The sequence below is a fragment of the Danio rerio genome, chromosome 19 (genome assembly GCF_052040795.2).
Source record: "Danio rerio strain M-AB ecotype USA chromosome 19, GRCz13ab, whole genome shotgun sequence".
Taxonomy (NCBI): domain Eukaryota; kingdom Metazoa; phylum Chordata; class Actinopteri; order Cypriniformes; family Danionidae; genus Danio; species Danio rerio.
The window spans coordinates 24,213,183-24,230,000 of NC_141039.2; the positions used below are offsets into that span (position 1 = coordinate 24,213,183).

At 32.1% G+C, this 16,818-nt stretch overlaps 1 protein-coding gene across 24 annotated transcripts in view; it reads left to right on the plus strand.

Annotated features, from left to right (window-relative positions):
- Nucleotides 1-16,818, plus strand: part of atp9b (ATPase phospholipid transporting 9B) — a 108,124-nt gene that overhangs the window by 48,821 nt on the left and 42,485 nt on the right. For all 24 annotated transcript variants that reach the window (XR_015516079.1, XR_015516080.1, XR_015516081.1 and 21 more), the window contains 4 exons: nucleotides 3,718-3,878; nucleotides 3,959-4,101; nucleotides 5,848-5,960; nucleotides 16,626-16,818. The exon at nucleotides 16,626-16,818 is cut by the window's right edge and continues 62 nt beyond it. Coding sequence is in view for 4 of the 24 variants with exons in the window: in XM_087294821.1 (XP_087150947.1) it covers nucleotides 3,718-3,878; nucleotides 3,959-4,101; nucleotides 5,848-5,960; nucleotides 16,626-16,818 (610 nt within the window). In the remaining 20 variants the exon portion in view is untranslated. The remainder of the gene's footprint in view (nucleotides 1-3,717; nucleotides 3,879-3,958; nucleotides 4,102-5,847; nucleotides 5,961-16,625) is intronic.

Sequence of the window (16,818 nt, forward strand, 5' to 3'; positions counted from 1 at the left end):
GCCTTTCAAGTCATTTGGATATATTTTATACCACAGAAAAAAAGCTACACTTCAGTTCTGACAAACATTTATTTAATCAACAGATGCAATACTATTTAAGTCCTAACAAAAAAAAATGAAAATAATGTGGGCTCCTCAACAGAATAATGACATCAATCTTTTGTACAGCCACCTTTTACTGTAATATAAGCCTATAGATGCTGTCCTATGGTTAAGCATGAAGGGGGTCACACACCAGAAGCGCCATGCAGAGCCATGCATTTTAGATTTCTAAACATTGGTTTGTATCAGGTGCTACAAGTCGGCGGCTGCCAGCAGCCATCCAGTGTGTGATGCCATTGAGTGCATAAATTCTTCCTGAAGGCATTTTGGGCCATTTTTCCTTGCAAAATTTCTCCAGTTCAGTCAGATTTGAAAGGTGCCGAGCCTGAACGGCCCTTTTCAAATCAATCCATAGATTTTCCATGATGTTCAAGTCTGGGGACTGGGATGGCCGTTCTATGATCATTGTATCATGTCTGAGCATGAATTACTTGGTAGATCAGGAACTGTGCTTTGGGTCATTGTACTTCTGAAACACCCAAGCGTGGAGTAACTTCAGCCTCTTGACAGATTTCTGAACATTATTCTTCAGAATCTGCTGATACTGGGTGGAATCCATGCAAACTTGCAAACTCTGACAAGGTGTCCAGTACCTGTGCCTGCCACACATCCCCACAGCATGATAGACCCTCCACCATATTTAACAGTATAGAGCATACTGTATCTTCTCCTGGAATGCAGTGTCCATTTTCAATCATTTTAAACGCCTATGGTTATGGCATCTGTCTACAGTATATTTTCCAAAATGATTTAAGCTAGTCCAGATGAGCCTTTGCATAACTCAAACAACTCTTCTTGTTGGCAGAATACAGAAAAGGCTTCTTCTGCATCACTTTCCATTGAGCTGTTCTTTGTGAAGAGTTTTCTAGATTGTGACACGATCTATAATGGCATTATCAGCAGCAAGATGTTCCTAGAGCTCTTTGGAGGTGGTCTTTGATTTGTCTGTGACAATTCTAACCATTCTTCGCCTTTGCCTTTTAGATATTTTTCTTGGTTTAGCACATCTTTCCTGCACAAGAACTGTTCCTGTGACCTTCCATTTTCTTACTATATTTCTGACTGTGGAGATAGAGACCTTTAACCTTTATAATAGCTTTTTGCATTCTTCTAATTCATGTTGGTAAATTATCCTATGATCCTATTAAAATGTAAGAAAAAGTAAAAATAAAAACAGTATGAAGCAATTGAGTGCGAATCATTACCTTCATTTGAATAATGGTAAATTATCCTAGTAATTAGGTCATTAGGACCTGTTTAGGTTCCCATGTTGATACTTTCTGGTTCACAATAGGGAGAGCAAAACTAGCAAGCAGGTATCGTAAATATCCTTTTTCATGATTGGTTGCACCTGTGTTGGGATTAAGGTTCACAGAGTCACTCATCAGTTTTGTCCGACACAAAAGAAACAGTGCCCAAACTTTTGCATAGCCTATTTTTCAGTTTCAATTTATTTTCATTTCAGTACTGCTACACTATGTATTTCTGTCTGAAAAACATGACATAACTTGACATCTAGCTTTCACTAGGAATGGAATGGCATTTCACTGGGATCTTCTCTTACAGTATAAAGAAAGAGCACGAAATTATGCAGCCACAGAGGGGTGGACAAATTTTTGCAAAACTATATAATTGCAGGTACATTTATTTATAACAAAATACATCTCAACAGGTTGACAAAGACTCCAGTGCAAAAAGATTGAAGTATATGAGGAAAAAAAACTTTTAATGTCATTTGTAAAAATTTACCCACAATTGATCACCTTAGAAAGGGGTTAGAAGATTTGTATACAACCTGAAAATCTGTTTGCAAGCTTCAAGCAGCAATTTATTTACACAGAATAGACTTTTTCTGATATCTCCAACTACGGGATTTCCCAAAAACATTCCCACATATGCCACATATACCAACACCCAGCAAGATAGACTTGATCAAGTTAAAATCTTGTTACGAGGCTCTATATCATAGTTATTTAATGTATTATTCCCATCTTATGAATCTATCCTTTAATAAGATTAAGATGAACTGGTAATCAGAACTTTAATTAAATTTCTCTGAAGTTTTCTAGGAGGAGGCCTTAAATGTCAATTCATGATCCAGTTGCACCAGATTATCACTTATACTATTTAAGTTCATGCACAGACAACACTATAGCAAAAAAAAAAAAAAAAAAAAAACATGAAAAAATAAGTTGTAAAATGTGTTTACAGATGCAGTGTAACCTCACCTTACATATTATGGTCGTCCCCACAAACTGTCTGAATTCTCATGGTTATTTTTAAAGCAGTCTCAGACATGTTAGGCATAAATCTAACCCCAAACCCTTATATCGATATTTTTGGTTAAAATAATGCTTACATCACAATCATTCAAAACCATTCTAATATGTCATTGCCTTCTCCTCCCTAGTTGTTCATTAGAGAATTTTCTTAATGTGAACATTTCACCAACCACCCTCAATCAAAGTCTGGCTACATAACATGTAACATCAGAATTGGCCCTCACGTTTTTATTCACACACCTAGATAGTCATCTTCTAAATTGGACTCATTGACCCTGAGACAGTTTAGCACAACCAAAATCACAATAACCAAGAAGTCAGAAGTCATCATCTTTATTTATCTTGCTACTCCACACTAGAGCTGCACAATTAATCGAAAAAAAAAAAAATTGTGATCTCGATTCTAACAAACAAACAAAAAAATGAAAGACAGATTTAAAAACAGATTCATAATAGCTTGCAATAGACAGAGCTTTTACATTTTTTTACAGCTTTGAGAGACTTCATTAACAAAATAAGTTTGTTGATAAAAACTTGTATAAAAGAGGAGATTTTGAAAGTCTACATTTACATGGATTAATTAATCATTCTTACTGTTCAATGAATGCAAACTGTCATTGATTATTAAAGACGCAAACCCCTCACTGCACGACAGCTGCACCTTTAGCAAATCTCCTAATTCCTGCAGCACGAGGACTTTATGATAGTTTGTGTGCGTCAAAATTGGCTGATCTGTTCTGGAAATATTTGGCTGCATGTCACCGCATCCCAAACAACTAAAACGATATAACGATATAAAGAAATCTCCACTGTGCTGATTGAGAGCACTTCTTAAACTTAACAGCGCATCATTGATGATGCAAGCGTGCTCAGGCCCGAATGCGATGTGATTGTGGGCCATCCAGTGAGACGGGAAAGGGAGATAAGTGTACTTCGGCCTGGTTCAAAGCAACTGTACATAGTTTGAGTACGCCCATATGAGCTAAAATGTGCTGTCCACGTATATGGCCACTAAGCCCTAGGAGTATAATGATTAACATAAGCACATTATTGTTTATTTTATTTTATTTTTTAAACTTATTTAATGTACCTTTCTTATTGGATTTGATTGATTGATTGATTGATTGATTCTTTTTTTTTTTCAAATGCTATTCACTTGTGTTCCATAAATAACTTTAGATTTACATTATTTAATTGTTAACACTCAGGAAAACTTCTTGTAAAGTTATAGGAGGAGCATGCATCAGTTTTATTTCCCTGCGTTTTTTTTTTCCTAAGTATAAAATTCTAAATCAATTTGGATGATCTCAGACTCTCATCTGTTTCTCTTCAGGTGGGACTGTTGGACCTGGAGTTAAACCGTCTAACCAAAGCACTGTTCCTGGCTCAGGTGGTTCTGTCTGTCGTCATGGTTGCTCTTCAGGGATTTCTTGGGCCCTGGTTCCGAAACCTCTTCCGTTTTGTTGTTCTGTTTTCATACATCATCCCTATTAGGTACTGTTAGTTTTTTATTGCTCAGACTGCACTAATGTTAAAATATGACTCTACTAATGTGAAATATTGCATGTGTGTAGTTTAAGAGTAAACCTGGACATGGGAAAGTCAGCGTACGGTTGGATGATTATGAAGGATGAAAATATTCCAGGCACTGTGGTTCGGACAAGCACCATCCCAGAAGAGCTGGGCCGGCTGGTCTACCTGCTCACAGACAAAACAGGTTATTTCATATTATCTACTCATAATTTCACAATTTTCAACATTTAACTACTTCATTTCAAATTATACTTTGCACTTCTGTTTTGGGGAACTTCCATTTAAAAGAACTGAACGTAATCATTTTAAATAATAAGGTTGTGCTACATGTATTCCAGTATATAGTGATAAGATGATGTCATGAACAGTAAACAGTACGTTCAGCTTTTTGCTTTTTTTTTTTCTCAACCTTTGTGTAAAGAACATTATGCTTGGTTAACATGATGTTACCATTATAGTATCTCAAGCATATCAGTGCTTTTTTTACCTATTTTATTTTATTAAACTATTTTATTTTATTTGCCTATTTTATTCCATTTTGAACCTATTTCTTTAACCTATTTTGTTTTTATTTTATTTTAATTTTATTTACCTATTTTATTAATCAATTTTATTTTTCTTATATTATATTAGCATATTTTATTTTATTTACCTTTTTTGTTTTACCTATTCGTATTTATATTTTATTTTATTTTATTTACCTATTCTATTTCATTTATTACCCTTTTTTATTGCTATTTTATTTTAGTTTCCTGTTTTATTGAATTTTATTTTACCTATTTTTTACCTATTTTATTTTATTTTTTAACTTATTTTATTATCCTATTTTATTTTAATATATTATATAAAATTATTTTATTTCATTTTCTTTCCCTATTTTTTACCTATTTTGAGTTTATTTTATTTTATTTACCTATTTTATTTCATTTTCTTAACCTATTCTTTTACCTATTTGTATTGTATTTTATTGTATTGTGTTGTATTGTATTATTTATTGTATTGTATTTGTATTTATTTTATTAACCTGTTTTATTGCTATTCTTTTTAGTTACCTAATTTATTTAATTTTTTAACCTATTTTTGTTTTACCTATTTTGTTTTCATTTTTTATTTGTTTTTATTTTCTTAACCTATTTTATTTTATAAAATTTTATTAACATATTTAATTTAATTTACCCATTTTGTATTATTTTATTAACCTATTTTATTCTATTACATTTAAATAACATATTTTATCTTATTTACCTTTTCTATTTTATTAACTTATTTTTAATCTATTTTATTAGCTTATTTTATTACATTTTATTAACACTTTATTTTATTTAACTATTTTATTTTATTTACCTATTTTATTTTATTACATGTGATCAACATATTTAATTTTATTTACCTATTTTTTTATTTTATTAACTTATTTTAACCTATTTTATTAACCTATTTTATTTTATTACATTTTATTAACATATTTTATTTTTTAACTTTTTTTTTACCTATTTTGATTTGATTCTTTTTATAAATTTTGTTTCACTTTATTAACCGATTACATTTTTTACCTATTTGCATTGTATTGTATTATATTAACCAATTTTAACCTATTTTATTTTATTAACCTGTTTTATTAATGTCTTATATATATTTTTTTTTTTACCTATTTTTTTACATTTATTTTATTAACCTATTTTATTTTAGTTGCATTTTTATTTTATTTTTAACCTATTTTTTTAACCTATTTTGTTTTCAATTTAATTTGTTTTATTTTACCTGTTCTATTTATTTATTTTTTTTTACTTATTTTATTTTATCTATTTTACTTGGCCTATTTTATTTCTCCTCTGTTCTACTTTGTTGAAATCACTCTGGCCATCCGAAAGCTTTTATAATAACAATTGATTTCTTTCCCGATCTTAATCTTTGTGTGATGTTTTTCCAGGCACTCTGACCCAGAACGAGATGGTCTTCAAGCGCCTCCATCTCGGCACTGTGTCATACGGAACGGACACAATGGATGAGATCCAGAGTCACATCATCCAGTCCTACGCTCAGGTGTCTTTCATTATTCACTTTCATTATACTGAAACTTCAACAGCTCCACGTCCTCCACAAACTGCTGTCGCTGTGTGTGTGTGTGTGTGTGTGTGTGTGTTTGGTGCCAACAGCTGGGTGACACGATGTTAAAGCCACAGTAGCAATTGATTTTCATGCTCCACGGTCCTTCATTACTGTGATGATGGAGTGGCAGGCAGGTTTGAAATGTACCCATGATATGAGCGATCATAGCCTTATTATATCCCCCCTCAGGACATGTCAGAGTCCGTGTCCAACAACTTGTGTGAAATTGAGTTCGACAGGAATCAATAAACATAATGTAATTTACAGCTTAACATGCTTTGCTGTGCACAAGGCAGTTCTAGCTGCGATTCTCTCTGGAGTGTTATGAGTATAAAGAAATTGCTATTAAAACAGCTGTTGTTTTGCAGAGGGCAAACCCCATCGTCTTATTCGAGACGGGGTGAGTGTACAGACAGATCATGTCGGACCTGCTGGGATTCGGAGCTCAAATTGTTTTCTGAAATGTCCAAATCTGATATTTCTTGTGTATGGGGTTCAGTTCAGTTCACAGCCTTAAGTTCACCAGCGTTTTTTGACACTTTTTTAGTAGTCTTCTGGCTTAGATTTTCTGTGAAGTTAGACTTTGAAGATGAAGTTGGTCAGGTTTGTGACAGTAATTTCGTTACAAAGGTGAGAAAATAAACATTCAGACAAGTGTATTTTTGTTTTTTGGCTGTTAAGTTAAATTGTTCTCTGATATCTACATAGTATGTTTATGGCTTCAGTAAGTTAAATAAATTTTATACTCCATAAAAAAACCCATAGAATCAAAAGTTCCATGATTGACCATATATGGCTCTTTTATTATTGTTCAATGCCTTGGTATAACCAGATTTTCATTATAGGGCACCTTTATTATTGCTGTGGTATAAAAAATGTTCATACTATATCTGTGAATGTATTTTTGCTGCAATTAACACATTTTTAAAAAAATGAATACAAAGTGAATTTCAAGAATATTACAGAAATTTTAGCTCAAAATTTAAATTTTACATAAAGGTATTCTTTAAATGGACATGAAACCCTTGACTAGATTTTATAAGGTTTTCACAGATTTATATGTCGAACATCAATTAAGACTATGTTTGCATTTATTAGCTTTAATTGCAGGTAACAACTAACTAATACACGTCTCATGGTTTAGTTTTAGGTCACTGTTTTGACATATGATATGGTCAGTAAAAAGCAGTCAAAAATAAAAGATGAAAAAACTCTAGAGGCAAAATACAATACAAAATCAATGCAATATAGCAAAGATAGTCCTAAAAAACAGTGCTTTTCAGATTTTTATGTACCGTGTAGTAGATTTCAAATATTCAAACTGAAAAATATAATCAGATATAACATTGCATACTAGGGATGTAACGATTCACCATGAACCGGTTGACAATTGTTTTGAATATGTGACGATTCAAACCGATAGAAATGTTGAATGAATCACAATACATGTTTTGAACTGGAGAGGGCACTGTGACTGTAGGCCCAAACTTGTTTCATCTGCGCATCTGTTGCGAGCAAAAGGTGAGGGGGTTGAGTAAAATGACAGCTGTAAATTGCAGCAAACAAACACAAACTGTGCGAATTTTGCCAAAAAAAACCAAAAAAAACGTTTACACTAACAGAACAACGTCAGTATAGTGAAAAACTACCATCACAGATGTCCATATGCAAAAAAAACTATTAATAAGCCAAACCACGCGGACTGGATGATTTGCAGCTCCACTTGCTCTGACGAGTGCTACAGAGATCACACGGTGCATCAGTGTTTTCATAGCGAAAGTGTAAAGATATTTTTCAGACTGAAAGAGAAAGTTGTGCTGTTACAGAAGCCGGTTTTAGACTATTTTTATCCTTTCATTTTCAAATTAGTTTATGCATATTTGCTTAGTATTATTATAGAATATTTAAATATGTTCAAGTTTATCTCTTCTTAAGTGTATCACACTGATGCTTATATTAATTGATTATACAAGTAATATTAATTATTCATTTTTTATATTCAAGTTCAACTTCTGTCTCTATCCTACTGTAATTAGTGATTCGGTAATCTTAATTTATTTTATTTATTTGTTTTTTATTTTTTTCTGTCCCCTGGATCAGAGAGCCTCTGTACTCACTGCTCTCTGGTTAAGGAAAGACTTTCCTCTTCACACCAGCCATCTCAGTCCCCAGTAAAAAAGTTTTATTTTTATTTATTTATTTATTTATTTTTTCAGCAGGGGGTATTGTACATGTGCAAAGACCTCAGCTTATGCCGGAAAACTTAGATATGCAATATTTCTTTTATTATTATATTTCTTAAATTCTTCTGTATATTTTTTTATTTATTTGTTTTTAAAATAGAAATTTAGTTATGGCAGAAAATGTATTATTTAGCAAAAAAAATGTGCAGCATTTAAGTATAAAAATGAAAGAGCTCTTCACCTTAAATTAATTTCAAATAATTTTATTTAAAAAATCATGACTTAATCGAGAATCGTGAGATTATAATAAATTATGAGTCAGGTGAATCATTACATCCCTATTGGTACATGACATGTTCAGTAAAAAAGCAAAGTCAAAATTTAAAGGTGCAGTAGGTGATCTGCCTAAATGCTAACCGGTTAGCATAATATATTTGAAACACAATCCCTCCCCTGCCGTCCAAAGCCACGCCTTCTGAAATTACAAACATGCACATTAATGATGACAGAGACCCACTAGATTTTGTCATTCGCCAGTTAGAAAACTTTATAGTACTTTATATAATACTACAATTCCGAATGAAACTATTATATCTAGCACATTTTCAGTTGTGTAGCAAGCAAAACTTGTCATTATGCGCAATATTTCATTCAAGCAAGGTCTCACTTTCTCACATGCTTTGTCCTAAAGTGGCTACTGTATGCTTAGTGCTTGGCCAGCGGCATGCAGGAATTACACTTATTACTAAGCCATACAGGATACAGGATAGGCAGAATATCGCTATTACATATGTTGTGTTGTTAAACTAAATAAAAATAACTTGTGAAACTGAAAATAGTTACATCAGTCTTTCGCTGGAAGATTTCAATGGCTAAACAAAACTTCTATGCATATAACCCATTCGTAATAACACAATCTGCATCAGCTTTGCGTGACTAAAAGAGTTTTAAAACACAACATTTCCTGTCTAAAAGAAATACTTCAGCCGTGGAGTCATCCTTCCTTCAGCGAGCAAAAGTAACTTCAATATTGATTCAGGATTTCAAAGTTTTGATTGAGCATTTGTTTTGCTCTCTCTCGTGTGCAGGTGAAGTACATGCACATGAAACATCTACGTGAACGGCTGCAGATGTACAAATCTACATTTGCTGACAGACAGTTTGAGCTACTTATCAGAATTATGGGAAATATCGGCTCGACAATATTTAATTGGATAAACATTTTTTTTAATCTTATGCCATACCAGAATATGAAAATACATATAAATACATTTAGATCATTTACTTCAATCATTACTATTGGAATGTGAAGAGACTTTCAACCAGCACTACCAAAAATGTTTCTAAAGACAATCACCTACTGCACCTTTAAATCAAGAAACTTTATAAGCAAAACACAATACAAAATGAATACAATATGGCAGAGATAATACTAACATAAACAGGGTTTTTCATGTACCTACAGTAACAGTATATTTCAATATAATCAGGTATAATGTGTATAGGCCTAATCTACACTCTATAAATTAAATAAAGTTTAACCATTACTGAGCAAGCTATTTAGTCAAGAACATATTAAAAACACAGACCGTTTACTTTAAGACGCAGCTCAGATGCAGCACAATGAGAAAGTTACAGAAAAAAAATACGTTCCAAGGCATAACTGATTGAATGTTTATTAACATAATTATTGGTGAGAACCGAGTCTTACCATTGAGAAGCAATACTTAATTTACCTAAACTTTCATCCATCTGTTTTGATGAGGTACATCTCAGATCTCCGGCGTGAATCCCATGTGTGGCTCACGCTCTGGCATGCTGATATTCACACACATTCTTTTTCAGGTGATTATCTCCTACTTTAGTGCTCATCGATGGGTCATTTACTCACAAGGAGCAGTGTTTCAGCACATGGACATACATTCTAACATGCACAGAGTCAGTTAAGAGATTAATTAAAGGATAGGGGGAATTCAAAAACGAAATATCCATGACTGTTGTTGTACTGAATAGTTCAATATTATAGAGTATTGCAGCATCCCTACAAGTTTTGATCTTTCCCCCCTAATTTCATCTTCTGTTTCTAAAATTAGTGCAGCGACATTGGTGGTGGCATATAGGCGTAGGACAATGAGCACTATGATGAGGCAGTGGTGTCTAATTATAAATCAGTCACACTTTGATATGTTTCTTTTTGGTGTTAATGAAAAGTCTATAACTTAATTTGGTTAAATTTCTCAATGCTAGTGTAAATAAACCCTCTTTTCGCCCTATCAAAAGAACAAAATGACCTGTTTTGGTTCGTGTCCCTTTAAATAATAATATGCTGCTGTTCACCCCAGGGGCGAGGCCTTAGATCTGTCATTTGTGATAATATAGTAATTGAATTAACAAGGTGTGAACTGATATGTTTGAGTAAATATTAGCTAGCTTGAGCAGTGTTTTATTTAACTTAGATTGTATAATATCAAAATTAAGGTCAAAAACATAATACTAAATTATGCTACATAAAGCACACTTGCAGAAAACAGTTGACAGAGCAAAATGGTTAATTGATTCTCTGCCAGTAGATGTCTGTCTGCGGTGCCTTGCTATGACTCGGCATGCTGTTCATGTTTCTGCCGCACCACAGAGAGACATAATTTCACGTGAAGGGGTAGGGGTGTCCCAATTCTCTTTAACTTGAAGGCATAGGGCTAAGAGAAAGGCTAGATATCCCTCAAAACAGAGATTTTTTTACGACTACACTCAAGGCGTAAAAAAAATTCCCAGAATACACCATCTACAGCAGCAGCATGGCTGCAAACGGTAGTAAAGAGATGCCCAAATTAGTATTTTTTGTTATTATTATGGACTTTTACAACAAACAGCACGTTTTAATTTTATTTATAACCGTGTTTGTGTTTTACCGTCATGCTTTAAAAAATAAATAAATAAATAAATAAATAAATAAATAAATAAATAAATTTTGCTATCGATAATGCCTAATAATAGCTCTTGTATAGCAGTCCCACAACATTCTGTCACTCAATGACACTCAAATACCCTGTCAGAAAAATCTAGTGGCTGGTAATGACCTTTTTACAGTGTCTGGTATGATTTTAATGTTGTTTTTGTGTGTTTACATAGATGAATATGGCCGCAATGTAAATGCACAGTACAGTTATGATCTTATTGCCACATTATATTGTCATGATAACATAATTTATGCCTTCAGTGATTTTTCTGAAGATAAAAACTAAAAAATATTTTGGTATTTATGAAACAAAAATAATGCAATGTTCCAGTTAGGTACCATATAGAATTTAGCAAATAAAAATAGGACGTTGTTGATTGTAACTATGGTAATGGTAATGTATGTGCCATGCTCGACAGCACAAATCTTCACCAAGATGTAGCTGACTGGTAGTTCCTCTGCTTCTGAAACAGAACTAAATAATTTTTATTGCTATAAAATTTTTTTAGATGATAGTGATGAATATGGCAGACCCAGTAGAAACCTAACCTAATCAAAATAAATAAATGAATAAATAAATAAAAATTAGAAATTTTACTCAGTCTCAAATATGAAGGCTAAATGAGTAAATAGAAATTTGGACAACACAAAGGTTTAGATTAGATTAGATTAAACTTTATTGTCATTACACATGTAAAAGTACAATGCAATGAAATGCAGTTTAGGTCTAACCAGCAGTGCAATAGCAGCAAGTGCAGGATATAGGTATAAGTTATAAAGAGCTGTTATAGAAAAACTATGGTGACATTTACAGATGGATGTACAGTATTATCAACATTATATACAGGTTGTATTAGCTATGAACAGAGATTTACACTAAATTAGTATATGTACAGGTTGCTATTAATAATCTGAAGTGTGCAGATAGATAAACATAATTACAAATGTATTTATACAGTGGGTGTGTACATAATTACAAATGTCCATGTGCAGTGGATATGTACAGTTCAAATAAATGAATCAGTGCAATGTTTAGATATTTAAATATTTCTAAATGTAATAATAATATCTAAGTTTGCTGTGCTGTATGTTTAAAATATATACAAATATTGCACATATTAATATAATATATTTTAGAACATTTCGGAATCTAAAATTTCAGTAAAATTAGAGCTGTATGTCTACAGATTTTGTTTAAATGCTATAATAATTACATGCAAATGACACCGATGTCACAATATCACCACGAAACACACCTAAAAACATGAAACACAGACTGACTTTTTTTCTGTTATTTGTGTTTCGTTAACATTAGAAAAATATTTGATTTTAAAATAGTGTAAATTCTGAGTTTGTAGTAGAAGTGTTTAGTGTTAGATTGTACGCTTTTGAATTAAGTCTAATATATGATTATTAAATATATTTGATTGGGAAGTTATAGTGTTGTCTTTATGTTTTATTGTCAGTTGTCTCTTTTGTGCCTCTAAAAAAGAAAATGTATTATTGTGAAATTGAAACTTCTATCAATGTACGCAATGTACAAAATAAATTATATATTATTATATTAGATATTATTTTTATTTTTGTCAATTATGAAGTGTTCAGTGTTATATCACTAAGGTTGTCATGTTTTCTTCCTGCATAATTACAAATAAAATTAAAAGATATGTTTATACTGAATATCAGTTTTACATATTATATTTTATAAATTTTTTGACACATATTACAATGTTTTAAATATTATACTTGTCTTTTAAGCTTAACTTTAAAGTCAATATTACATAACTGCATCGAAAACTAAAAATTGAACAAGCAAAATTCTCTAATCAATACTTGATTCCCAATTACAGCTTGCTAACTGTACAGTACATGATCTTACCACACATTTACTTTACATATTTACTTCAGCACATACTTGAGAAGCTGGAAGCTAGTGTGGGTTTTTGAGAGTGATCCAGCAGTAGAGTGTCTTAAAAAGGTACCTGCGTCTGCTATCGGTGGCTGCGTACGGGTTGTCATCTCTTCAAGCTTTGAGGAAAGAGGAGTTCATCAAGACAAATCTCCTGCTTCACTGGAGCACATCAACCCCTGTCAAACACACACACACTCCAAGACTCACAGCTCCGCTTATGTAAATTGATAAGTTTCAGAGACACTGTGGGATTCCGACGTGCTTGTGTGGGGAGACACTGATGAAATCTTCACGCTTTTTTGCCCAGAGAGAGAGCACAGGAAGATAAATTAACACAATACACTTCTGACCCCAGTCCCACAGGTCTTAGACTACACATGACCTTATCAGATTTGGATGCAATTTAACTGATTTTGGATTATGTTGGACATTTGAGATACTGATTTATTTTATTTATTTATTTATTTTTTTGTGAAGGAAAAGGAGTTTTTTTAGATGGTTTATATATCTATGAGTTTGTGTATGGGCGACATGGTGGCTCAGTGGTTAGCACTGTCACCTCATAGGCAAGAAGGTTGCTGGTTCAAATCCCGGCTGGGTCAGTTGGCATTTCTGTGTGGAGTTTGCACGTTCTCACCATGTTGGCATGGGTTTCCTCTGGGTGCTCCGGTTTCCCCCAACAGTCCAAATACATACGCTATAGGATTAGAATAGGGTAAACAAAATTGATCGTAGTGTACGAGTGTGTGTGTGAATAAGTGTATGGATGTTTCCCAGTACTGGGTAACAGCTGAAAGGGCATCCATTGTGTAAAACTGTAACCATATTTTTCTTTCCTTAAAATAGCAAAAGTGGATTCGGACTTGCCCTTAATGTTTTTGCGCCATGTGCTTTAGACTTTGTGTCTAGATCCTTAAAATAGAACTCTAAGTCAGAATTTGCCAGGGGTATAAATTATTTCAGGCTGTAATGTTTTTCTTATTATATATTTATTTCTTTTTTTATTTATTTATTTATTTATTTTTTGTAATTTAAATTATTTTTATTGTTCAGTAGCCAAAGAACACACTTCAAACTACACATTCTCACAGTTTTTTATTAGTCACATATGATGCATATTCAGCCACTTCTCAACATCAAGAAAATAAAATAAAATTTAAAAAAACATATAGTAAACCTACATGGAAATTAAGGTTGTAGTACCCTTGTAAGACAAACTGATTCATCCTAATTTTAAACATGGCCAGAAATTATTCCAGTTTTAATGCACTTCTCCCTCATTATTTATCTTCCCAGCATACACTTGTATGATGCAATTTCTGTCATCCCATTAATCCTCTTTTACATTTCTGGCATTCTGGGACAATTACCAAAAAAAAATCATCCTAGTAGCTGTGATTCTTCCAATCTTGAGAAGAATAAAGAAATTTTTCCCTATTGGCTATCATTAGTTTGTCACCCAGAAGGTATAGCCATATTAATAATGTTATTTTTAGTACAAATTTTATATTTTGTTGACATTCTTAAAATTTAACATAAAAGTGTTGCCATTTTAGAACTTTTTTTTTACATATCACAAAAGGTGCTATTTGTCCAGACTTTTGTGTGTTTTTATAGACAGCACAGTTGACTTTTCTAACATTTATTTATTTTTTTTTGAAAGAAAGTTAGTAACACTTTATAACTACACACTTTTAGCATTTATGAGTACATTTGTAGTTCATTATTTAAGCATCAACTCTTAATACACATTAATAAGAAGTTCATAATTTCAGCTACAAATAGGACTTATAAACACATGTAATGTGCTTAATGATTGTATTTTCATATCTTATCTAAAAAGATTACTGTACAGTTTAAACATTATGCTGAATAACATAACTGCTGTATAGCAGGGGTGCCAAAATTAGGGCTGCACAATATTGGAAAAACTGCCATTGCAGTATTCTGTTTTTCTGATATAGATATTGCGACATGATTTCACCAGATCACCATATTTTGAAAAGAATTCCTAATTGTATATTGATTAGAATAATTTGTAGGGGAGTGCATCTGCATAAAATATACAAAATAAATTAAAGCACAGATTAAACAACAGAAAAATTATAAAAACAAGGTTTTCAGTTAGAGTTTAACAGTGTTGAGGTATAGAAGTTAAATAACCAAATGTAAAAAAAAAGAAAAAAACACTGCATCGTCTTTACTACAGTATATTATGTAATTAAACACAATTTGTCTTTGGTAAAGTGGTAAACTTTATAGTTTGTTGTGCCCAAATGGTTTAAATTCACTTGAAAATTTTGTCTCATGCCTTAAAAATCACATCCAACACAATCAATTTTATATTGATTAGAATCATTTGTAGGGAAGTGTATCCACATAAAATACACAAAATAAATTAAAGCACAGATGAAACAACTGAAAAATGACATAAACCAGGTTTCAGTTAGTTTAACAGTGCTGAGGTATAGAAATTCAATAATCAAATGTAAAAAAAAAACACTGCATTGTCTTTACTATATGAAATAATTACACACAATTTATCTTTGTTAAAGCGGTAAACTTTATATTTTTTTATGCCCAAATGGTTTAAATTCACTTGAAATATTACAGTCGTAGACCTTAAAAAATACATCAATAAAAGACGTTAGTTTTATTTGTTTAGAGTTAAATGTTGTAATCACTCCACAAGTCAAATGTTCTGAACTTGTTTTTCTGGTTAATTATAATTATAACTCAACACTGCAGATTCTGTGATGTGACTATGGCAGATTTGCACATTGCAATATCAATGCTGAAATTATATATTGTGCATCCCTAGTCAAAATCCATTTTTTTGTACAGTAAATTTGAAAAAGCAATAATTTAATAATACAACAAAAAATAAAACATTTTAGCGTTATTTAGCGATTTAAACTGTACAATAATTTTATTTTGTTGAAAATTTTCATCGATTTTTCTTTTTCTGTTTCGAATTTAACCAAGCCGGTCACACTTTACAATAAGGTTCATTAGTTAATGTTAATTAATGCATTTACTAACATGAACAAACAATGAACAATACATTTACTACTGTATTTCTTCATGTTAGTTAACGTTAGTTAATGAAAATTGTTAGTTCATGTTAACTGATGGTGCATTAACTAATGTTAACAAGCATGGACTTGGATGTTACTAGTGCATCAGTAAATGTTCAATTATGATTAATAAATGCTGCAATGTGTTGTTCATGATTAGTTCATGTTATCAAAGGCATTAACTAATGAACCTTATTGTTAAGTGTTACCACTAAGCCTTTATTTGTTATTTATATGGGGTTTACAAATCATAAATAAACTGCAGTAGTTTATATTAACAAAAGATTTATTAATATAAAGAGTAACTATTACAATACCGGAAAAACAAGATATACAGTATAAATGTGCATTTGAATTGTTTATCAGTCATTTAAACCAAAGAAATACTATCGTTTTTTATTTAAACCCATACTACCCAAATAAATCAAATATCCAGAAAATACCGTTGACATTTCTTCTGTTTTTCTCTAGGTGAGCTCAGCACAATCTAATGGAAGTAGTGCGAGTTCCACACCGTCCCGTAAACCACAGCCGCCTGCACCGAAGGTCCGCAAGAGCGTGAGCAGCCGGATACACGAGGCCGTGAAAGCCATCGCCCTCTGCCATAATGTTACACCGGTATACGAGTCTCGTGTTAACGGTGCCAATGCAGAGCCAGAGAGCA